Source organism: Neovison vison, chromosome 7 (genome assembly GCF_020171115.1).
Source record: "Neovison vison isolate M4711 chromosome 7, ASM_NN_V1, whole genome shotgun sequence".
NCBI lineage: Eukaryota > Metazoa > Chordata > Mammalia > Carnivora > Mustelidae > Neogale > Neogale vison.
The window spans coordinates 166,843,486-166,868,068 of record NC_058097.1 but is presented as its reverse complement, the minus strand read 5'-3'; the positions used below and the strand labels follow the sequence as shown (position 1 = coordinate 166,868,068).

At 48.6% G+C, this 24,583-nt stretch overlaps 1 protein-coding gene across 9 annotated transcripts in view; it reads right to left on the bottom strand.

Moving 5' to 3' along the window:
- The window catches only part of NAV2 (neuron navigator 2), a 397,014-nt gene that overhangs the window by 111,974 nt on the left and 260,457 nt on the right, over positions 1 to 24,583 (bottom strand). For all 9 annotated transcript variants that reach the window (XM_044258951.1, XM_044258952.1, XM_044258953.1 and 6 more), the window contains one exon: positions 14,413 to 14,535. In XM_044258951.1, the coding sequence (XP_044114886.1) occupies positions 14,413 to 14,535 (123 nt within the window). The remainder of the gene's footprint in view (positions 1 to 14,412; positions 14,536 to 24,583) is intronic.

Here is a 24,583-nt window from a genome sequence, read left to right as displayed (position 1 = left end):
TGGGCCTTGGGAGGCGGGCACCCTGGCCCGTCCGTGATGTGAGGCCACAACACGTTTTAAGCAGGCAAGTGACGCACAGTCATATCGCTGTGTCTATGTGGGGGACGCTGTGCCGAGGAAGAGGACGGTGACAGCACAGCAGAGGGACTGTGCCAGGAACCACAGCGCAGGAGAACATGCCAGGAAGTGGGAGGATGAGGGGGGATGAGGGAGAGAGAAAGAGCCCCAGCACTTTGGCTCCAGTGCTGGAGGAGCTCAAATTTGAAATCTGGGAGCTGACCTCAGTGGCACCAGAGTGGCTGAGTCATTAGCATGACAAGTGCTGCTTGTGGACACAGGAGCTCCCTTACAGACTTCCTGCAGGGACATTCAAGGCCAGGGCCGCATTAGCCCCTCCAGCTTGCTGGCTCTGCTCTCTAGCCCTTTATTCCAGATCATTAAGAGCAGCACAGCCCTCAGGGAGGCTCTGTTTAAAGTAAGAAGCAAGGACATTTAATTGCCTTGGCTAGACACCCTGCTTGACTCCCCTCCCCGCTCCCCCACCACACCCCCTGCCCACTCAGGACCCCAGACCCTCCCACAACAGCTTCATCATCTCACAGCATGCGTCTTCAAACATAATCAGAACCCGATTCAAGGCCCTCCTCAAATTATGGCTCTGATCTGGACTTCCCAAAGCGAGCGGGAATTATTGCTTGGCTCCAAGAGATGTTCAAATCCCCAGGTCATAAACCCTTTCAGGTTCTGTTTCAAGACCTCTGCTGGGGATTTTCACAGGTTTGCACCTTGATGTTATGTGGTGGTCATTCTGCTGGTTCCAAAAAGGGGGCCCTCCTGCCAGGATGTGCAGTATGTACGACCAGCTCCTGCCACTTACCCTGGGGGTGCTCAGGCCTTAAATGGCATCTTTGATTTTTCTCCTGACAGAGTATCCAAGTACAGGAGAAATAGGGGGACCAGAGCTGGGCGAGGAGAATCACACATGCTGAGGGACAGAGGGGCTGCGTGGCCGTGGTGCGGGACCTGGGGCGAGAAGGACCCACAACGACCCACACTTCCATCCTGGCTGCCCAGTTTTGGCACCTGCCCCTTTTGTGCCTCCCTCTCCCCCTCTGTGCATAATTCTGTGCTATTCTGTGCTACATCAAACTTGCTGCTGTCCAGCGAGGGCGTGGCCCGGGCCCCCACCACTGTGCCGACACCCACTGTGCCCGCATCTCCTGCATCCACGCTTCAGCAGCTCCACGATGTGGTCTCATTAATTTTATCTTTCAGATGAGGACACAGGGAATCAGGATGGCTAACTGACCTCTCACGTAGCTGAGAGAAGTCACGTAGCCGAGAAGCGGCAACCCTGGAGCCTGAACGTGTCAGGGGGTCAAGGGTTTGAAATCATTTTTCCCAAAAAAGGTAGGGGACTGGGTCAAACCACTCAGTCTCCCACAGGAGAAGCTCCTGGACACCAACAAACCCATTTCTTCTTGAAACAAGCCCATGCCTTCTTTTTTTTTTTTTTTAAAGATTTTTATTTATTTATTTGACAGAGAGAGATCACAAGTAGGCAGAGAGGCAGGCAGAGAGAGAGAGAGGGAAGCAGGCTCCCCGCTAAGCAGAGAGCCCGATGCGGGACTCGATCCCAGGACCCTGAGATCATGACCTGAGCAGAAGGCAGCACCTTAACCCACTGAGCCACCCAGGCGCCCCAAGCCCATGCCTTCTTGAAGGCAGCCTGGAGCCATGGTTAAGTTCTTTGGAGGACTGGATGAGGACTGGGTGGGACGGCTCACGATGAAGCCTGAGCACGCAGGTGAATTTTGTGCCCTCCATGAGTTGTTTACCACTGCTGAGGCCTGACTGGCCAGTACCCTGGTCTGGTTGGGCAGTGTCTTCTGGTTGGGGGAGGGGTGGTCCCTGCAGCACATGGGTTTACACATTTTGCACACTAACCCTGCACCACAGAGCCGGACCGTCACTCGCCCGCTCACGGTACACATACTGAGCAGTTCTCGGAGCCGGGCACTGTGCTAGGAAAGAGATTTGCCTACAAACAGAAGCGACCTAGTTTGTTTGACTGATGCTTATGGCCGAAAGCAGAGTCATAATACACAAATAAAATGACAGGATGTGAAACAGACTCGATGTTCTAAAAGACACTAAGAGCTGAGACCTTGTCAGATAGAGTGGTCGGGGACAGCGTCTCTGAGAGGAGGGGTATGTGTGAGTTGACACTGGTAAGGCCAAAGGGAGAGGGGCAGGGAGCACAGGCCAGAGAGAGGGAACAGCATACGCAAAGGGTTTGGCAAATTCCAGGAGCTGGTTGGAGGCACGAGTCAGGGAGGGGAAAGTGGGAAGAGGTGAGGCCAGAGAGATGGGCAGGGACTAGAACATGTCCTACCTTGGAGGCTATAGTAAAGAGTCTGGGTTTTATTCTATGTGCACTGGGAGTCCACTGAGGTAAAGTTTTAGGCAGGGGGCAGAGGTGATCTGACATACGTGTTAAAGAAGATCACGTGGCTAGAGAATGTACCACAGGAAGGTCACAGAGGAGACAATGAGCCCAGTCGGGAGACCACAGTGGGAGCTCAATGAGAGATAAGGGCAGCCTGGACCCATGTGGGGGAGGGGTGGTGGGAAGAGAGAGAGAGAGAGAGAAGGAAGCGGAGGGATTTGAGGATCATTTGGAGGGACTATGCCCAAGACTTGCCAATGGATGGGATGGAAAAGGAGAGGGAACATAAACTTTCAGGAAGACTTATTAATCATCTTTAAGATAATGTTAATTAATATATAGCAAACAGCTGCTACAGTATACGTCAGGCTCTACAAAGCCAGGGAATGCCAAGAATAAGATATTCTTCTGGTTCCTCTCTTAATTTAGCAAAAGAAAGCACACTCCGTGTACTGTATATTTTTTTAAGTAGGCTTTATGCCCAACATGGGGCTCGAACTCATGACCGTAAGATCAAGAGTTGTATGCTCTAATGACTCAGCCTGCCATGGGCCCCAAAGGAGACCACATTTCAAAGGCACGTTATGTGCTACCAGAGGTGAGGGGGAGACCCTGAATGGATTAGACACCCCCAGAGGACCCTATTGGGGTAATGGGAGGAGGGAATAGGGGAGGGAGGCTTCCCAGGGGAGGCTGGAGCCAGTCTTAGAGCACAAGCGGAGGCAGGTTACTTTTTTTGGGGGGTGAGTAGAAGAGAGAGAGATGGGGAGGGGCAGAGAGAAAGGGAGAAAGAGAATCTTAAACACTCTCCATGCCCAGTGCAGAGCCCCATGAAGGGCTCAGCTCACAACCCTGAGATCATAACCTGAGGTGAAATCAAAAGACAGATGCTTAGCCAACTGAGCCACGAGGTACCCCCTGAAGGTTACTCCTGATTATTCTGAGAGAGAGCTGGATTCTTGGACTAATTGTGGTTGGCACACCCCCACACTCAGCCCCCTTTTAGAGAAAGGCATCATGACATCTTGGAATATTGGCTTTGAAGTCACACAGACCTGGGTTGGAATTCAAGACTGCCTGTGTGCTCCTGGGCAAGTGGCTTAGACTCACTGATCCAGAGTCCTCATCTGTGAAATGGGGATAACTCCTGTCCTACTGGATCCTTTGGGGCATTAAAGCAAATTCAGAAACCATCTGAGAGAATGCCTGGAATGTAGTAGGTGCTCAGTGAGTGGGAGCTGTGGCTGCTCATGAGACTCAGAGCACAGATGACAAAGAGCCACAGGTCCTGGGCAGCCTCCTGAGGAACTTCCACCCCAGGGATACCCAGAGCTCTTGTGAGCGACTTCCACACTGACTGACTGTGGAGAAATGGATCTGTTCTTCCCACAGGAACTCCTATGGTACAAGGCAGAGGGTGCCCAGAGTCCCCATCTGCCCCCACAGCACTCAGCCAGCCAAGCCAGCTCTGGCTGACTAGAGGACACCCAAAGGGCCTCCTGTGCTCACCTCTAGTGCACCAGAGCACCCAGTACAAAGCAACACCACAGACCCCTTCCCAATCCAGACGTCCTGTGGTTCTGCGGCACGTCTTCCTTAGCTGCCTGCTCATGGCTGACCCACAATGCACATCAAGACTGCCCAAAGCAGCAGCCAGAGAGGACAGGTGGTTTTTTTTTTTTTTTAAGCCTTGTGCTGCCACTGATAGGGCTGTGAGTCTCTGTCCCCAAATCTCAGGGTAAGCTGAAGGAGACTGGGCAGGGGTCTGAGCCCACCGAGCCATGCAACCACCTCATTTCCCTCAGCCCCTTTCATCTCCGCCACACAACCTTGCCACATCCCTCAACATGTCAGAGCCTCCCTTCAGATCTCATTTCAGGCAATTTTACAGAGCCGAACATCACAGATGAATGAGGGAGATAAATCAAAGTGCACAGTGGACGAGAGGAAACAAGAGGGCTGTGGCAGAGCAGACAAAGCTGACCCCGTCTCCCTGTGATACTGAGACACAGCAAAGCCACGGGGGTCTGTGGTGGAGGCCGCACCCAGGGGAGGGTGGTTGAAGGCAGACCCCAAAGGTCTGTGTGTGATCAGTGGGACAAAGGTCACTCTGAAGACTCTGCTGGAGTTTCCGATACTGAAGTAGTTAAATGTTCTCCTGAGGAAAATCACATCCCTAGGGCTTCAGACGTTCTTAAGTTCCTCCTAAATAAGAGAGAAAGTTCCCTCATCAAGAGCAGAGCCTGATCTGACGCTGAGCTGTACTCTGGGCACTCGCTCCTCTCCCTGAGCCTCCGGAGGGGGAGGGGGAGACCCAGAAGCTGTCACCTTTGCAAGTACCTAGACCAGAGCTAGGCACCGAGAAGAGGCCCAGCAATTACTCATGTAGCTTCAAGTGATGTTCACCTTCTGGAGAACCTTCTGGAGGGCTGGAAAGCAAGCCTTTGAACAGAGGAGGAGGCAGACACAATGACTGAAAGTAAAGGATTTGTGCCCAGAGATACCGGAGTGCAAATCCTAACTCTGCCCCATATAGCACCATGCCTATGGCGAAGGAATGTCACCTTTTGGAGCCTGTTCCCTTTGATGTCAAACCCACAGTTTTCTTGTATGAACCCCCACCAAGTGCTGTCCGGCTCTCCACGATGCTGGTGTACCGTGTGAAGCCTGCCAGCTATGAGAAATCACAGCACAGGGAAGTCCCTGTAAGTCCGTGACACCACCTGTTCCCAAGGCTGATCGCCCCGCTCTAGAAGGCAGCTCCCACTCTCTGTTGATTTAGGGGACAAGGCGCATCCAAGTCTAATTAAATCCTAAGTCAAAACAGCCACCCAAATAAATACAATTCACTTAGTCACTTGGGATTTTATCTCCATGAAAATAAAACTGCAGTCCTATAAGCTTCAACTCCTAATATAATTTTGGTGAAGCTCCAAGTTAGAGCAAAATCCATTGCAACGTAGGACAGCAGAATTCTTCTTCCAGAGCGTCAGAAAGGTCCACAGCCCCGAGACTCTCATCCACAGCTCTATCCACCCCGTACTCCCCCTCTGGAAGGTTTCATTCTGATCCTTCAACCTTGGGCGTTCCTCCAGACCCACCATCAGCAACAGCTACCCTCCTCTCCCCCTCCTCTAAGTGTGTGGCAGCTTTAGAACAGGCTTAGCTTTGAAGTTCAGTGAGGACAGAGGCCCTTTCTCTCCTCTGAAAGAGGTTGGCTAGCAGAAGCGGGGCCCTTTCAGTCCACTGGATCTGCACAACCCAGAGGCCTTGGGCAAGAACCACACTCTTCATTGACGCACAGTCGCGCAATGACACCTGTCATCATGATGACCAGAGATGAAAAGTTCCTGGGCTCCCTGCCTGTGTAGATGCGTACAGTGACGAGTCATTTCATGAACCCTGCCCTTCGAGTGATAAACACTAACAATGACTCATAAGAGCTTGGGGACTTAGAATCAGCCGGTCTGAGTACACATGAAGAACTGGGGGTAGGTAGAAGCATCTTGCCCAAGATGTTCAGCGGTGGCCGAGCCAGATCTAGGACAAGGTCAAGGTCTCCTGGTTCCTACTGCACTCCTTCCATTCCTGCCTGGGCTCCCGTCATCATCATCACCAAAGAGATAATGTGCTCTTGTTGGAGTTGCTTTCTCAATTTCATCCTTTCCAAGCACACCGAGATGACCCTGTTCCCTAAAGCCTGGAGGACAGAGTGGTCACTGGGTCACTAACAATCTCCCTGGCTTTGGTCTCCTCTGGTGAAGGGGAAGTGGGAAGTTCCAAGTGGTGACTCTGAAGGTCTCCTTCCCCGCAGCTTTGCTCTGTAAGCTCTATCCAGCATGGACCAGCTTGGGAGAGGTGGGTCTGGAGAAAACATATTCACATGCAAGGTAACCTGGCATAAAAACCCTGGGCTGGCACAGCTGTCCAGCATGACCAGTCTAAAGGTGACACTGTAACCAGAGACACTTGGCAGACCAATGGAAGGGCTGCCTTATCCATGGGGCTTCTTTAAATCAGCTGCTCCATTTCAGTAACAGAAGTCAAGGCTAGGTTGCTCTTCCAAAGACAAAGGACATTAAAGGAAACAAAAAGAAAATCTCAAACAGATGATGAGATAAGCAGGCCTCTTGTGACACTTAGGTAATGTTTTGGGGGGATCTTCCAAATCATCACCAGCAGGAAAAGAAACCTCCCGCATTTTATTATAACAAGTTTAGGAAGACCTTCAGCCCCCATGGCTACTCCTGGTCCTTCTGGCTCCATACCACATGGTGACAGTCTCTGCGGCACTAGGCACCGTGAGTTATGATGGCTTCTTTGTCTTCTCACCCCTCTAGTTGATAGCAAGCTTCTTGAGAGCAGGGAGCAGGGACTATGTCCTACTCCTCTATGGCTGCATGGTAGGTGCTTGGTAAATATTATATAATCATCAGCATTTTCCATCAGCTGTCACATATCAAAACACAGTCCAAATACTTTGTTGAAATGCAGCTGAGTACTCGCTTCGGCAGCACATATACTAAAACTGGAAACGCAAATGACTGATAGCATTGGTTACGATGCCTTAAGCAACTCAGTTTTCATAGCCCCCATCTGCTCATTCTTCCCAACCCAGAGGAGCTACTGAAAGCTATCAGTCCTAACGGGTGCCGAAGTGCCTGGCAATGCATAGGTAGGTATAAATATATGACAAACTACATGATACAGGACTGCTTAAATAATGAGGAGGAGATGGCATAAAGCTAGGGCTGTCACTTGCGTGTAATTAAACGATGATAGTCACTAGTACAGTTCACCATATATTTTCTCTTCTTATAAGCACATGGTAGAATTCTATTTCCAGTCACCTTTGAATTCAAGCATAGCCATGTGACATCTTTTGGCCAACAACAGATCGGTGGAAGTTATATGGGCCATTTCCGGGCAGAAGCTTTAAGAGATAGTGCGTGGCTCACCACACTCTGCTTCTCTTAGCCATGGTTTGCCAGTGCTTTAAATAGCTGGTGTGCCGGTACTCGGGTTCCTAGAGTGACAATGATGTAGAACATAGATTCCTACTCAGCTGCAATGGCCAGACAGCGAGGGTGGGTGTTTGGGGGGTTGTTTGTTACACAGTATAAACAATCTTATGCTGACTGATGCAAAGACTTGCCCAAGTACCTGGATTAAAACACATGATGCCATTTTCCATTGCAGGGGACAGATGCAGTCAGATTCTGACTTAGCATTGGGGCCTAAGCTTTAAGTTGCTGAGACAGTAAGCACAGAAAAAGGTGCCCTATTTTGGTTTTTCTTTTTGACTCCCATTCTTGCTTTCATATTGCTAGATGTCTTCTCACACTTGGAACAAACATCAAGTATACAAATTACCTGTAAACAGCTACTGAAAAGGCACCGGTTTTGGGAAATGTGCTTTGGGGGAGTGGCTGTGCTCTTCACATACACACATACCCTCTCTCTCTCTCTCTCTCACACACACACACACACACACACACACACACATACACACACACACACAGCTGTACTTCTACTGTGGTGTAACCTGGAACACAGTTGCAAAGTTGGGCAATGCCGGGGAGATTCTCATGTGGCCACTACACTCCCCCCCTCTTTTTTTAAGTGGAAACATTGCATGCATGTGAAATGATACTCCCCAGACCATTCATTCTCTTCTCTGTACAACCCCTCTGGGAGAATTCCTTTGTGGCTTAAACTGCAGATGGTTTCCTTCCTGTCAGCACCCCCCTCCTGTTCAGCACAGGTGGCCCCCTGCCCACCCATTCCACAAGCAGCAACTCTTCCTTAAAAAGGAAGCAAGTGGTACCAGCAGCAAAGAGGCCTCTGGGAAAAGCCCATGCAGTAATTATCACCCTGTTACCGCGGAAAGAGAGATTTGCCTCTAAGGCTCCTTTTATGAGCTTTAAGATGAATGGAACTCTCACCCTCTCCCACTCTGTCTCTCTTTGCTGTCCATAAGCAGGGGAAAAGGGGGAGAGGGAGGATCATGGATGTGGGGCGCTGTGCTAGAGGCATCTTCTTGTCCCCCAAAGAGGAGTATAATGCAGAACTAAGAAAATGCTCTGGGGCACTAGTTGGTTTAATGGGCACTTAAGAAGGGAAGGGAAGAACAGTGAGAGAGGAAAGATGGGAGACAGAGAAAGAGATGGAGGGGAGGGAGAGATCCACTGGTCAACTCAAACAAGAAAAGATCAAGGCAGAATAGTCTGGGGAAAGTCAGAAGGGAGGGGGAAAGCAAGACAAAGTTCATTTCATTTAGGCTGGTCCTGTGTGGTTGAGCAGAATCGGACACTCAAGGGGGTGCCTGGATAGCTCAGTGGGTTAAGCATCTACCTTTGGTTGGGGTCACGGTACAGGGTCCTGGGATCGAGCCCTGCATCAGGCTCCCTGCTCATTAGGGAGTCTCCTTTCCCTCTCCCTCTTCCTGCCGCTCCCTCTGCTTGTGCTCTCTCTGTCAAATAAATAAATGAAATCTTAAAAAGAAAAAAAAAAAAAGAGTTGGACGCTCAACCCACTGAGCCATCCAGGTGCCCCATGTGCTTGCATTTTTCGGGACTAGGGGCTCATTTAAAGAGAGGACAGGAGGATAAGGGCTCGGAGGCAGGGAAATGTAAGTCTCTGAACCGAGGGCTCCCTAAAGTGGTAGTTGCATCTGGGAGGGTCTGGCAGGCCCGGATTTCAGTTCCAGTGTAGACACCTGCCAGCTGTATATGTAACCTGCTGCGTATTTACTGACCTGACCGTCTCAGGGCACCATGGCTGTATCTATGAAACCAGGATGCTACCTCCTCTCAAAAGGTCAGGGTTAGGAGAAAATGACATCATATCGGTCAGGTGCTTGGCACAGTTCCTCACATACAACGATCCGTTGGGAAATGGTGACTATCACTGTTTTTGTTATTTTCTGGCCTGTATTAGTTGTCTATCTCTGCTGTAACAAATTATAAACACTGGAGCAAAAACAACACAAATGGACTATCAGGTCTGTGAGGCAGAAATCCAAACTCAGTCTCAAGGACGGAAAGCAGGGTGTTGGCAGGACTGCCCTCCCTCCACGGTTCTGGGGCAGGGTCTGTCCCCTTGCATGGTCCCCTTTAGACAGGCCACAGGCACTCTTTGGCTGGGGCCCCTCCCTCCACCTTCAGGGCCAGAGGGCGAGGGGAGTCCTTGTGGCTCAGTGCTCGGCCTGCTCTTCCGCCCACCTCTTCTACTTTGAAGGACCGGTAATCACACTGGCCCTCCAGGATAATCCAGGCTAATCTCTCTATCTAAACACTGACTGATAAGCAACTGTGATTCCTACCCCCCACCCTGTGGTGTAACACACCCCCGGGTTCTGGGGATTAGGCTGTGGACACTGTGGGACCATTACCCTGTCTGCCCGGGGCTTGGAAGGGAGGGCAAGGGAGTGGTTCCCATTTGTGCCTCCTCTCACCTGCATACCTCAGCAGGGGCTGTGTCTAAGGCATACCTGGGTTGGGGACCTACTACCTGGTAAGGGCACCCATCGATGTCGTCTGCTGCTAGGGATCTTGGGCCTGGATTCAACTCTTCCCTGCAGGTCAGGCCTGAATGGGTGAATACACAGCGGGGTGCCAGGAGGTTGCCTCCATCCACACAAATCCCAAAGCCCGGCAGTGCCCTGGGCCTTGGACATCTTGTGACATTCCTGGTGAGGAGGAGGACTGGGCCCGGCAGGCTGGTGAAATACCAGTTGCATAGTTATATCAACACACCGTGGGACTCTTAATTCAAGCTGAAACTGGGACAGCTCTGGGCCCAAGGTCAGGGCCCCAGCCAGGGACTTGGGTAAAACTTGCAGGTTGACTGGGAATCCTCATTTTACAAATGTAATCTCAATACCGAAAACATTCAGAGCTTGGAGGGCAATGAAAACCCCGTAACAAGAAGGAACAGAAACAGTTTCTTTTTCTTGCTTGTTTTCTTGGCATGGCATCAGAGGGCCACTGTCATTTGGTTCAGGTCTCAGGCTGACCTTTCACTGCACAGCATTCACTCTGCACTATTTTTACCACCACTTCAGTTAATAGGAGTCACTGGAGGTCAATAAATATTCTAATGGTGTAGAAGAAAGTAACCGAGTCATTTCCAAAGCCCTCCTCCCGACCTAAATGTGCGCAAGGGGCCTGATTTCTGTCCTTGCGTGCACCATCAGTGACACTTGCGTGACCGGGGGACACCATTTAGAAGTAACCTCGAACTGCATATCCAGGATGCCAGCGAGGGTCCTCAGCATTAGGGCTATGCTGCCCAGGTCACAGACAGCATCCTGGGAATGGAAGCTTTCCCAGAGCTGAGGTCTACGCTTTGAAAGCACTCAGCTCTCGGGAGTTCAAGAACTTTTGATGGGTCCTGAGCGGACAGCATGCAGGAACTGGCAGAAGTTTAGCAAACCATCTCTGACGGTCTGCGAGGCCGGCCTCCTAGCTCCTTCGGGGCCTATTTCTTCCTCCTCCCGGGCTGCCAACTCAGGGCCTTCCAAGCTGAACCTCTCTGTATTTGCCTGTTATCTGGGGCCTGCGACTTGGAACAAGCCACCTCCATTTGTCCCTTTTGATCCTGCCCCCTCTTGCCGGCTGGCCGCTGATGACTATCAGGTAAAAACTGGAGCCCAGGAGTGGCAACCCCGAAGAGTGACAGCAGATCAAAGGCAGACTTGGCACTGTGGATTTACTACCCTCCCTTCTTACTTCTCGGACACCGGCTGGTGACATACAGGACTCACAGACCGACAGGGTCCCTATCGCCCAGGCTCTGAAGGTACATATTCCTATCAGTTCCTTTTAATAGCCCTGAAGATACCGCAGCCACGTCCTGCTGCAAACAGCCACGCTCCATCTGGTAGGTCAGCGTCCTTCCGGGCCTCCCCCGGAAGAGCTCTAGCTCCCAAGCTGGGCCCGCTGAGGTTAATGATTTTCCTGTGGGCGCCGTGAGGGGATCTGCCCTTCCTACACTCCCCTTCTCTCGGCTGACGTCTCATCAGGCCCTCAGTACTTTTCCTATTCCCTTCGTAGCCCTCATGTCGTCTGCAGCCTATGCGTGAACCGTTAAGGACTGGGCTGTCTATTTCATAAAGAACCTCCTAGAACTATCTCAGCTCTGGGACCTTCTTTCTTCAGCTTAAAAGGGAAGAATTCTGGAAAGGTGCTGCGTTTTTTTGTATTTTTTTTTTCACTTGTCTAATTTCAATAATTTAAAGAACACGTTTCTCATTATAGGGACAAGAATAGGATTACCTTGTCTGAAGCCATTTGCACACTACCTTCTAAAAAAATACCTGCACACCATCTGTGGCATTCTCCTTTGATATTTCACATTAAATTGTCTCATGCCAATGCTATTCTTTACCCGAAACAATATTTTTAAAATCTTGGGTTCGATGTACTAGCTATACATTTTTTTAAATGCTACAATTAAAATGTAAAAGAAATATTTCCCTGTCTGCTATCTAAAATTACTTCCTATACCACTAATGTTAGCCTCCCTCTTCGGGAAATACTCATCTAGAATACAGTTTTTGGAAAAGATTTGCATGAAGAACTTTATAGCCACAAATCTACTACAATTTCAACGTTGCCAAAGATGAAGCATTTCTATGGTCTATTTATAATAACTTCAGAGATGAATAAAATTTAACATATTCTAGAAAAATGTAAAATATCTCTCTGCCTACAGGTTAAAACTTATATGAAATAGGAGATTTATAGGCATTATTAGATCCTATATTTAAAAAGAAAATAAAAGCCACCTGAATTCTAGCTTTAAAAGCTGGTGAGTATGGGACGCCTGGGTGGCTCAGTTGTTAAGGGTCTGCCTTTGGCTCAGGTCACGATCCCAGGGTTCTGGGATCGAGCCCTATGTCTGGCTCTCTGCTTGGTGGAGAGCCTGCTTCTCCCTCTCCCTCTGCCTACCACTCCCCCTGCTTGTGCTCTCTGCCAAATAAATAAATAAAATCTTTAAAAAACAAAACTGGCCAGTTAATCCTTTCAGTCTGAAATGATCACATCTGAGCATTCCAGTCTGGGGAGAGCCAGAAGACACCACTGTCCAGTTAGTCCCCTCAGAGAGGCTGAGCTGGACAACATAGCGAACAGTTTCCATCTCTCCAGCCCCCTCCCTCAATCCTCCGCCTCCAAACGCAGGAACAAGCCCAGCTGTGATCTATAATTCCATTAGCCCTGCAATGAAGCATTCAATTAAACTGCCTCGCACAGATTCTTCTTCGGCTACAAGGGAAAATGTACCTTGTAAAGCCTGAATTTCATGCTGATAGATTTACCAACCAGCGACATGTTTACAGGAGGATACAAATAAGCAAAATCACTTGGCAAATTGTTGAAATCTCCAGTGGGGGTGATACAACAACGGACTTTCTCCCTGATAATGTTTCCTCTAAAGAGTTCAGTTACAGAGCACCCCATCCTTAGAAAGAGCAGTTCTCTGGGGTGCCTGGGTGGCTGAGCTGCTTAAGTGTCCGTCTCTCGGGTCATGATCTCAGGGTTATGAAATCGAGCCCCATGCTGGACTCCTTGCTGGGTGTGGAGCCTCCTTGAGATTCTCTCTCTCCCTCTCTTTCTGCCCCTCCCACCCTCCCTCTCTAAAAATAAATAAATTTTTTAAAAAGGGCAGTATTAAAAAAAAAAAAAAAAGACAGAGCAGTTCTTAAGTGGTTCACCATTCTATGGAATTTTCAAACCAATCCTTTTAAATGAATCAATTCCAGGAAGAAGGCTGGCTTGAGCTGGCATGGTGGCGATGGGCCTTTGTCATCTCTGGCATAAATCACCACCCTGGACACTGCGGACTCTAAGAAGGGCATATTCAAGTCCGTGGCAGAGCCCGGGCCAGATCCCAAGTTTCTGACAACTGATTCAGTGTTTTCTACACCAACACAGCTTCTTGGCCTTCCTGGAGAGACGATGAAGATTCCTCTTGAGCAAATTTCATTCCTGGGGGGATGCCCTAGTTCTCTTAAGTCAGAGAGCCAGAGACATCACTTAGCTCTTTGCAAAAAGTATATGCAGCTAAGAGAACAGCAAGAAGCTGAGTTTGTGCTGCAAATATGCAGATTTCTGGCACAAGAAAATTAGCATCTCCAAAATGTTTGGTGGCCTCAAGCACACACATCTAAATTCCATTTTCGGTCTCATTAGCACACATGGGGAAAGAGGTCAAGTATGCCAGCAAAATCCTTCAATGGTCAGACCACTAAAAGGTACTGAAATCTAGAAACACTGCACAGCAGAGCTGGAAGGGGTCCTCGAAATCATATAGTTCGAACCCTGCTTTAATGGATTGCTCAAGGTCATAGACTCTATGTGCCAGAGTCAGGGTTACTAAACAGCCCTCTATACCATAATGTTCTCTGAAGCTCTTGTCGTCTCTGACAGGGGCTGGGCAAGGGCTAGCCTTTCAGCATCTCAGCATGCGCAGTAGAAACGACATCCCCAAGCCTTGCTTCCCAGGGCTAGGCCGCAGGAGACCCGAAGTGAAGCCTGCTCACCAAGGCCAGGAGCTGCTCCCTTGGGCACCCGGGCCCTCTGTGCATCACCAGGGACTGTGTTCCAAGGTACCATACCTAGAAAGCCGGCTGACAGAGGAAGTAAAGTGGATCCCTGGGGCCTGAGCCGCCGACAAAGTTGCAGTAGCAGCACAAAATAACGACCCAAACTCCCTAAGCCCAAACTCCCTCTCTTTTCGCTGTCAGAAGCACCACCCTAACCAGGAGCAGGACTCCAGAATCTTCCGCAGTGCTCTCCTATCTGCTGCACCAGCTCCCAAACCCGGGCACAGCTTCAAGGCCTCCTGACCCCTGCATGGGTCACAGCGGTGGCCGTCTGCTCTCGATATCACATCCTCACTTCTCAGGCCACTCTGGAATGATCTCTGCCCCTGGTCAGCCCCACGCGGAGCAGACTTACCTGTCAGCATCGCCGAGGCCCAGGGAGGTATTTCTTTGCAGGGTCTCCCGCACCACTGCCATGCCATCCGGCAGCCGATTCAGGCGACGCGTGTAGAGGCCAAGTCCGCCATCAGTCATGTACCTGCAACAGGACCAGAGGATGATGCAGGTATATGGTCAAGAGTAATTTTCGTGCACAACCTCGTTCATATCCAGGAGCCCTGCGTGGCCACCCCGTGCTCTAAGGGGGAAGGAACTGAGGCTTTCCCGAGGCTCTATCTCTGATCACAGCCCAGGGATAGCTCCGCTGTTGATTCAACCCAAAGGATCACCCACTTGCTGGTAAAAATAGAACTCGGCTTAATTAATCCAAACTCACAGGAATCTACGGAGCAGAAGGGAACTAGTGAACAACATTAACTGTCAGATGTATTCATGACATTCTTTTAATCTGGCAATTATACAAGCAGGTGTCTTACCTAAGTAACAGGAGTGGAGCTGACAATCATTAGCAAAGCATAGGAAAAAATATGACAGGAGAGTGCAATGGAAAAAGTGGGCAAGCATTTAAAAGAGGGAGAAAGAAAAGACAGAGGACAGATGGGCCACCTTTGTCATCACCAGCAAGTTGCTTCTCTGGGTCCTGGGTCTTTCTTTCATCTGAACTATGGGACTATTACAGCCTTCCTGCCTCCCCAAGGCACACATGAGAATTCGCCAGGTAAGGCGTATGAAGATGCTCTGCCATTTGTGTAAGACCAGAAACTGGAAGATGTTATTAGGGGTGTCATTATCTCAAGTGTCTACAATTGTGAATGTCACCTTTGATAGTGATGTCTTAGAGGGTTGTCACAAAACTCTCCAACACTTAAGACTAATTTACTCTTCCAGATTTCTTAGTGAGTCCACAAAACTATCTTCTGATGGAGTCAGTGTTGTTGGGGGAGGGGGTGTACCCCTGGAACTTCTTCTGTAAAGACAGACATCTGCTACCCAGACCGGTCCCCGAGAGCTTGGCCACGGGCAGGAGGTAGTTCAGGTACAAAGCAGCTTTGCCTCATCTACCCTGCCTCCTTCCCAGCATCCCATAAGGGAAACTGCTTGTGCCATTGCTCCCACCTTCAGAGGAGGACAAGAAGGCAAGATAGAAGTTGAGCAGAGCAAGAAACCAAACTTAGGTCCCTTGAATTCCCACATGGGCCCCATCAGATAGACCTGCAAGGTGTCTGAAACTGTAGGGGTCTTACATTTCAAACGAAATGACATTTATTAAGAAGACCAAGAAGGGGTGATTTTCCTGAAACAGTCCACAGACCTGCATCACACAGAAAGTTTCACTGCATTTAGTATTTTAGCTTTAGAATACATGAAGTAGATTTTTGAGGGTTGTCAGTTCCAGACTTTCTTCTACATCGAGTTTGAGTCCTTTCTGGGATATATTCTTAAAAACATGGAGTTACGGGATGCTGTGGAGGTTGTCCACGACCAGTAAGTTTCAGTTAGGGGCAGGGAAGATCCCACTGGCACATCTGGGGTAAGAGCTGTCCGTATGCATCAAAAGAATTCTCCTTTAGGTCAGCTTCCAGGACATTAGATCTAAGTGAAATTTCTCTGATGTCCCTCCCACCCATCTTTTATGGCATTAATGATCACAGGCAATGCAGTGCCAACCTGGTATGAAGTCTGTTGGAGTAGTCAAACCAATTGCTTGTGGTTGTACCAACAACACGGCAACAGATTAGACTGAATTTTCCACTCCACTGTGTCATACAAAAAAACAAACCAAACATTGTAAAAATACTAAAAACCACTGCATTATAGACTGTAAAAGGATGAATTTTATGAATCGTATCTCAATTTAAAAAAAAAAAAAAAATTACAGCTATAGTTTAAGAATTATTTGTGTAACTACCTTTTAGTGCTTATCTCCTACACTATCCAATAAGTTCCTTGAGGACAGGGACTATTTGTACTTTGTTGAACTCTATATCCCATGTGCCTAACACATACTTAGCGCTCACGACAAATTGTTTTTACTGCATGAAGACCAAAGACACAGCCATAGGGTGGAGTTTAGCAAAAACCTTTTGGGAGGACACCAATTACAGGTTTGCTTTCCTCTTTTTATTTTATTTTATTTTAAAAAAGATTTTATTTTTTGGGTAATCACTACACACAACATGGGGGTCAAACTCACAACCTCAGATAAAGAGTCATATCCCCCACTGAATGAGCCAGCCAGATGCCCCTTCCTCTTAAAAACAAACAACAATTCTTTTTTTCTTTTGAAAGTTTATTGTTATTATTTTTTGGTAATCTCTACCTCCAGTGTGGGGCTCGAACTCACAACCCTCAGATCAAGAGTTGCATGCACCACCTACTGAGCCAGCCAGGAGTCCCGCATTTTCCTTCCTCTTAAATGTCAGTAAACATGACATCTAAGATATATGGAAAGGCAAACCGAACTGTTTATCTGCTCGTCTTCCCGTCCACCGGTCCCTCTAACCACTCATCCTCTCAGTGTAACCTAGGGTCCAGGGGTAATCTCCGTGTACACATCCTCTAGCCAGCACCAGGAGGGAAAAAAAAAAAAAAAAAAACCCCACAAAAAACTCACCTACATCAAAACACAGTGACTTTGCTAGAGGCTAGACTTTCTGGCTCAAATGTCCTTTCAAGGAGAATTCAGGGGAAGCTCTTCACAACACACTGTGCTGCACCATTAAACAAGGCAGTTAATTTTGATTTTAGTAAAACCCACCCAGCCATGTCAACTGAAACTTTTCAATGGCGGGGATCTTGCCAAAGGACAAACAAACTCATTTTAGCATTCATCTCCCCGCTGGATTTTTACTGCTGGTGAAACAACACACAACAGTGGGGCGATCACACGCACCCAGGCGTGCAGAAGAGGCCCCCGTGTTCACAGCCTCGGCTCTCTGCAGAGGCGTGGGCAGGACCCGGCGAGCAGTCTGCAGACCAGCGCAGGGTCGCGGCTCAGCATCCAACCCGCTAACACCTGAGCAGGCCGTGGCTCTGTCAAAAATGGTGGTGGCAGGGCCCTGAAGAGATGGGAATTCGGGTTTTGTTCAGGCCCAGAGGAGGGGAAGGGCAAGATGAATCAGATCCCCTGCCTTTGCAAATGCACAGAGAGCTAAAGAGCAGCTGAGTTGAATGCAACTGATCTGTGACCCAGCTTGGCTGCAAATCTATTTCATTCACCCTGTGTGAGAGTGGTGGGGGAGGGGATTGGGGAAGAAATGGGGAATTTACATATTTTCCCAGACATTTGTAAAAACACATATCCGACCACATATAATTTTTGTAACAGTCTCAAAAATAAAATTGTTTTATGTCGTCTCGCTAGGAGATCATACAGCAATGGAGACAGCTGTCACTATGACCAGGCTCACACTCAAGAATCTAATAATATATTTATTTCTAAATTATTACCTACTGATTCCAATGGTCTCATTTACAAAACGCTCTCTCTGTTTTTAAATAACTCTTGTATTCTCAATGAAAAATATAATTTCGGTTTTTTTAAAAAATATTTTATTCATTTATTTGAGAAAGAGAGAGAGAGAGAGAGAATGAGACGAGAGAGGTCAGTGAGAGAAACAGACTCCCTGGCAAGCAGAGAGCCCGATGTGGGACTCGATCCCAGGACTCCAGGATCATGACCTGAGCCAAAGGCAGTTGCCCAACCAACTGAGCCACCCAGGCGCCCCCTATAATTTTGGTTTGATCCAGATTTGTGTAGGACCTGGCTACAGGTTATACGAATATAGACTGCCTTCCTCAAGTCAATCCCTCAGGAAAGCATAATTTACAGGTGAGTGTGTGTCCATGTGAATCACCATCCCTGGTCCAGGGGGCTGAGAAGGCTTGTGATCCTGACGGTGGGGATAGGGGCCAGGGAGCCATGGCTACACCCCGTCTTCGGAGCTTCAGCGAGGCTCCCACTGGGTATAGATCAAAGGGTTTGTGTGAGGTCACAAGGAAAGGAAGCAGCAGATCCAGGGACTGGAACCTCCAGCGCCAGCACTAGGGCTCCTTCTCCTTGGGGGAAATGAGTAATTCGCCCTGGAGCCTATCGGCATGCCGGTAACATCCTAATGTTTGCTTGGTGGGGTCCTGACTAAGCCACCAAGCAGCTCACCAATTTCCACATTATGGTCTTGAGTTCTGCAGTGATGCATGCAGAGGCTCAGTCTCCACCTTCCACAGCTGGCCCGGAGGGCCCCCTACCCCACCCCAATGGAGCCTGGGCTGACAACACAAGGGGTGTCTTTTCTTTTCAAGGCTTGGTCACCCTGGGCTGGCCCACGAGAATAAGAGTTAACAGCAGGGCTCTCTTGTCAGGAAGACCTCGGTTCAAATGTCTCCTCTGCCCCTTGCCGGATGGGGGGCCTTGGGGACATCCTTACTAATAAGAACTAAAGGTTATGGAAGCTACCCGGGTACTGTGCTACGTGCTTCCCATAAGTCATGAGACTGTACCTTCAAGGCTCATATGAAGTGTATTATCTATTTTCCAGATGAGGACAACAAAATTGTGGTCAGGATCACAGTGCCAGGTGCGTGGGTTCAAATCCCAGCTCTGTGTCACACTTTTCGGTATAATTCTGTTGAGTTTCATTTCCTCGGCTACAAGATGGGCAAAACTACAGAATAACTTCACCAGGCTGCGATCGGCTAAAGACGCCACCGTATACGAAGCCCAGTGCCTGGGAGCACTTCAAGTGTATTAGCTGCTGTGACTCTCAACACCAATGACTGCCCACAACACAGAGTAGTGACTGTGTACCCCCTTCTCAATTTTAGTCACACAACTAGTAAGTACCAGGCTCTGTACTAGGCTGAGGTTACAGAGGTAGAAAGACCTAGTTCCTGCAATCCACAGGGGACTGCGACATTGAACAGATAATTTTACTATGACATGGAGAGCGGTGTTACGGATGGATGTAGGACAGCTCAGAGCACACAGGGGGAGGAGTCATAGAGGAGCTATGTAAGCTGGCCATTGAGGGATGCATAGGAGTTCGCCAGGCAAAGGAGGAGTCTAGGCATGTGGGTATCACATACAAACGCAAAGAGAAATGGAGAGGAGTGTTCAGTTGGGAGGCTGGGAGGTAGATCATTCTGTGGCTGGAGCATCAGGAAGACGGGAGCCAGGTGGCACAGGCATTGGGGCTCTGTCGGGGAACCAGGTGTGTTGAGACCTCAGACTTGGAGCCCTGGAAGCGATGAAGGTACTAAGCCAATGACTAACAGGCTGGCTTCTGGGTCAAAGAGAACACTGACTTTTCAAACCTCCTGTCATTCAATACTCTGGTTTGGGTGAGCATTTTCTCGTCAGTGATCCCTTCTACAGACATTTCAAAACGCACCACTTGTCTGAATCCCGTCTGTGTTGTCTTAGTCGGTTGGGGGAATGACCAGGTTTGTAGGGTAGACTCACCAGCCCTCAGGCCAGAAGAGATCTGTGAACAGCACATGCCTATTATGAGGAACATTCTAGACAAAATAGGTGCATTCTGTGTAACTGACACCAGCTACGACAAAGCTTTGGAATCTAATAGGACCTGTTAGAACAAATACACCAGATTTTGAAGCCAACGTTTCGCCAATAGGTCTCTTCTTTAAATGTAATGAGACAACGATGGGAAACAAGCGAAACTGGCTTTGTGAATCACCTTCAGAAGGAGGGGAAGCTGGCTCGTCATTCCCAGAGTTCACAGCTCCACAGGGCCTTGGCCTTTGGAAGTAACACAAACTGACTTCCACTAATCACAAAAGAAATCACCTTCTGTCAAGGACTGGGGGAGGGGGGAGTGGACGGGAAGGGGAAGAAACACATACTGACTTCATCAGGCTCAGTAGATTTGTAACAGAGCATGGTGTGAAAAAACAAAACAACAGCAGAAACATTCAGATGCAAAGAATGAAAGTAGAATAAAAGGGGGGGAATCAGGCCTAGGTAATTATTTTTTTCTTCAAAGATGGGTCGACCTGTCTATATGTTTTGGATACACTTTTGACTTAAACGTGAAGATGGCAAAGAAAATGGCATATGAGAAAAAAAATACACATACATGTACAATTCCTTATCAATAGCAACATAACTATATGAGCACATATGTCAGCACATACTTTGTTGCATATGGTTAAAGAAAAAGGCTGAGGGCTGATGGAAAGTCCCTACAGATGAGCATCTCCCCAGTGTCCAGGACCCCAACAACATATGCCTTCCCCAGAGCCCCACTGCCCCCCAGCAATGCTGCACAACACGTACTCTTCAGGTTTATGAGCATGTGAATTGAGTTTCAGGACAAACCTGTACAAGGACGCCAGTAGTTTAGGGTGTCTTAGAAGTCAGATGAATAAACTTCACTCTGGGTCACAGAAGGACAAATGGACAAACCAGTCTAACAAAGCTGCCTATGCCCTTTTGGAAAAAGCTGACCTCTAGAAAAAAAGCTTTTCTATTTGACTTAAGAAAAGAGGAGAATACATTTGCAATGCAAAAATAGGTTGGGGGGAGTGGGTTTAATTTTTCAGAGCTCATTTTAAAAGCATAGTACTAAATCTTAAGCAAAGACTTAGGACTCTGTGAAGGAAACATTTGGAAACCATGCTGTCCTCAAAGGTTTTTAGGCACCCAAGCTGAGGCAAATGGGGCATATTTTGTGCCTCTCCCACCCTCCTGGTCCTAACCTCCACCCCAAATGACAACCACAGAGACACATTACCCAGTGACTCTAATACCCTCCTCATGAAATATCTTTAACATATAAACTTTTTTATTTTTTAAAGATACACCCAATGTGGGGCTTGAACTTACAACCCTGAGATCAGGAGTCTGCCTGAGCCAGCCAGGTGCCCCTTTCTTTAATATTTTCAAATCAGATAAAGGTAAGCTCTAATCAAAGCCCGTGGTGCAGCTTCTTCTCTGTTCTATTACGGGCCAAAGGAAACAAAGCCAACAGCTGCCTTTGGAGAAAGCGGAAGGTTTCCATGTCTTTCTCAGTTAAGTTTTTCTGTAACCATAGTACTTTATAATTAATCCGGACTGGACAACACAAGTAATCAAGGAGGATTTCTTCGACTTTCATGGCTTTTGGGGAAGTCTTCCAGCGACTCTGCTGGCTAAGGCAGAGGGGAGGTGTGGACGCAGAGACTCCGAGCCGTTTCCTACCTTTCTGCTTGATGCAGAGTTGGGTACCTTTCAGCACTGCTCCCCGCTGTGGCTCTTCAGGACATCACCAAGATGGTATATCCCTCTTTTTAGGAAGATGTGGGCGGTCACTTCTCATCTCCAGCAAAACCTCCGCTTACTTTGTTCAAGCCTGGAGCAGCCCCCTGAGGCCATGCCATGAACCACCCCGGCTCAGCGCACAGACAGCCATGAGTGGCCGCCCGGGAATTCCCCACAGCTCAGTGCGCGCTGGCCCCTTCCCTGGCTTGTCTGCATTTCACTTTCATCGCACGGCGTGCTGGCTGTAAGGTGAGCCAGATGACTGGGCAGACCCGGCAGATCCTGATTCTCTGATCCTGGGTGCGGCAGGAAGTGAAGCCTGCAGCAGAAGCAAACCAGGCTCCAGAGGCTCGGCTAGCCTGGTCACCAGAGCATGCCTCTCTGGGGAGCACTACGAAGGTGTTGCTAAGCTAGTCAAACAGGAGCTCCTTTTCAGTAAGCCATGGGGACAGAGACAGGAGTAGGAAAAGGCAGGCCTGAGTAAAGAAGAGACAAAGGGTCCCAGAGGTCCCCTTTAAGCCTCACCAGGGAAAATGGGTACGACAGACTATTTCCTAAAGCTAGGTGCGCAAAGCTGCTGAAGGAGAACAGAAGCACAGTGGGGGAGGTTCTTGCAACAAAACAACACGTGCGCTTTGAGACCTCACCTGCCACTCATAATAGGGGCCATGGATGAGCAGCTTCGCTGTCACCTGGCAAGTTTTTAGAACTACGGTATCCCAGTCCTCCTGAATCAGACTCCCCCAGGTTCAGTAAGACCCCCAGGTGGTTCTAATGCACATTACAGCGTGGAAAGTCCTGGTCTCAGGCAGCGGTCTCTGCAGGGAGGAAAATAAGACAATCCAAAGGAGCAAAAACTAAGGTGCTTCTATTTGTATGTGTTTCTTATCATGTCACTTTTGGTTCCTGTGTTTCGTGCAGGTTTTACACTATATGCAATATTCCAGGAACACGGTGCATATATTTTAAAAACAAACATAATGTCTAATGCAGGAACAAGCTCTCTATCTACACAATCAAAAACAGGTCCAAGAGCACTCTCTAAAGCAGAAATTCCTAAACCGTACGTTACAGACCCCATGTCACACATGTGCAAGACATGCACCCAGTTGAGTCAGGTCAAAGGTCCCTGCTGGGCCCCCTGTGAGCAGTCCCCCTCAGGGCAGAAGGGGGTCCTGGCTGAACCCGTCCTTTCAGCGTATTCTGCAAGTTCTCACACAGCAAGACTTGTGCTTGTGTTTGCTATCAACTGACCCCACAGTGGCACGTGGCATAGCTGTAACTCCTGTCACCCTGCATTTTAGCACCCAGACTCGATTTCAGCGTGGCCGTGGCCTTGTACTTGCTCTCACCACACTCCGAGCAGGAGTGATTGATCAGGTGGGAAAACTCTTGCAGGGTGAAGAAACACGCTGCCAAGATCTTGTGTCTTCTGAAAAATGCAGTGTGAATATTCACAGATTCCAGAAAATTCCACTTAGCACGAACGTCCGTAGTATGTCGGCTCAGCTTACCTAGCATGCTGACGGGTATAAACCCCACAGGCATTTTGATGCAAAAGAGTCCATAATTTGCTAATAAAATAGCCTCGACCCCACAGAGCGCCAGGGATTCTAACAGTGAATTTGTCACCCCTCTTTAAATAAATACACATATGTAAAATGTTCACTGTCATCCCTAGCGAGGCTCGTTTAAAGCAGGAGTTGGCAGGGCATCTTTCTGAACAAAGGCTGCACGGTTTGGAAATCGGACAGTCCCTTGTGTCTAGAATCTGCTCTGGCCTGAATCATCGTTACTGTGGTTCAACTGTCAGTAGGGAATTGTAGCAAGTATTTCTAGAACTGGCAGGAAGCTTTTTGTCCACCTACTGAAAGATGAAACACATTCTCACACGCAGGAGACGGTCCTCTAGACAAAGCCGCTTCAAGCTCTTTCTTGGAACAAACAGACAGTGAGAGAAGACGGACTTCTATCCCAGAATTCTCCAACTTAAAATACACCTGAATCATCCGGGGACCCGAAGACAATGTGGATTCCAAGGCCCCAGCTTCCCAGATGCAGGATGGCATTCGTGGGACCCAAACCTTGCATTTTTAAACAGATTTTTTTTTTTTAAAGCATTTTGCGGTGTATGCGAACTTGCCCAGAAAACAGAGTTCCCACAGATGCCCTCTCCTCTGCCACCATGTTCCTTATTATTAACACTTCATATTAGTGTGGTCCGCTTGTTACAACCGATGCACCAGTACTGATGGATTCTTATTAACTCCAAACTCCAGAGTTCCCATTAGGGTCCACTCTGGGTTATAGAGCTCTATAGGTTGACAAACACATAATATCATGTATCCTGCATTATGGTATCATACAAGAATAGTATTATTGCCCACCAGTGTCCCATGTTCCCCCTAGTCATCCCTTCCCCCAAATCAGTATTTTGAACAGACATGTAAGTAATTCTCCTGCAGGCAGACTGTGAGAAATGCTGCCTTAAATCTTGAGGCTTGGATGGAGGAACTGTGAGCTACATGGGCCTCAGTTTCCCTAAAAGTTAAAGAGTCACCACAATGTGACTACAGTATAATTGTAATTTACATTCCAAATCCTCCTAACTAGTCTTGACCCTCCATGTTAAGGGGACACTGTCCATGTTAACGGCACCTGATCCCTGATGGCCGTTTCATCTCCGGTCAAAGCTCGGTAAAAGATGTTAGAACTCCAAGCCTCTACTAAAAGAGCCAGTTAAGTCATGTCCTTGGACATACAGACCCCAGAAGTGTGTGTCTGTGGAAGCCCAGGCTGGGAGGGGACGTGAGAGGACAGCAGCAGGCACGCTGAATACAGAGGATCACGGGCGATACGTGGATGGCTCACCTCAGTATGGGAGATGCCACAGTCCCATGCCCCTACCCTGAAAAGCCTTCTGCTTTGC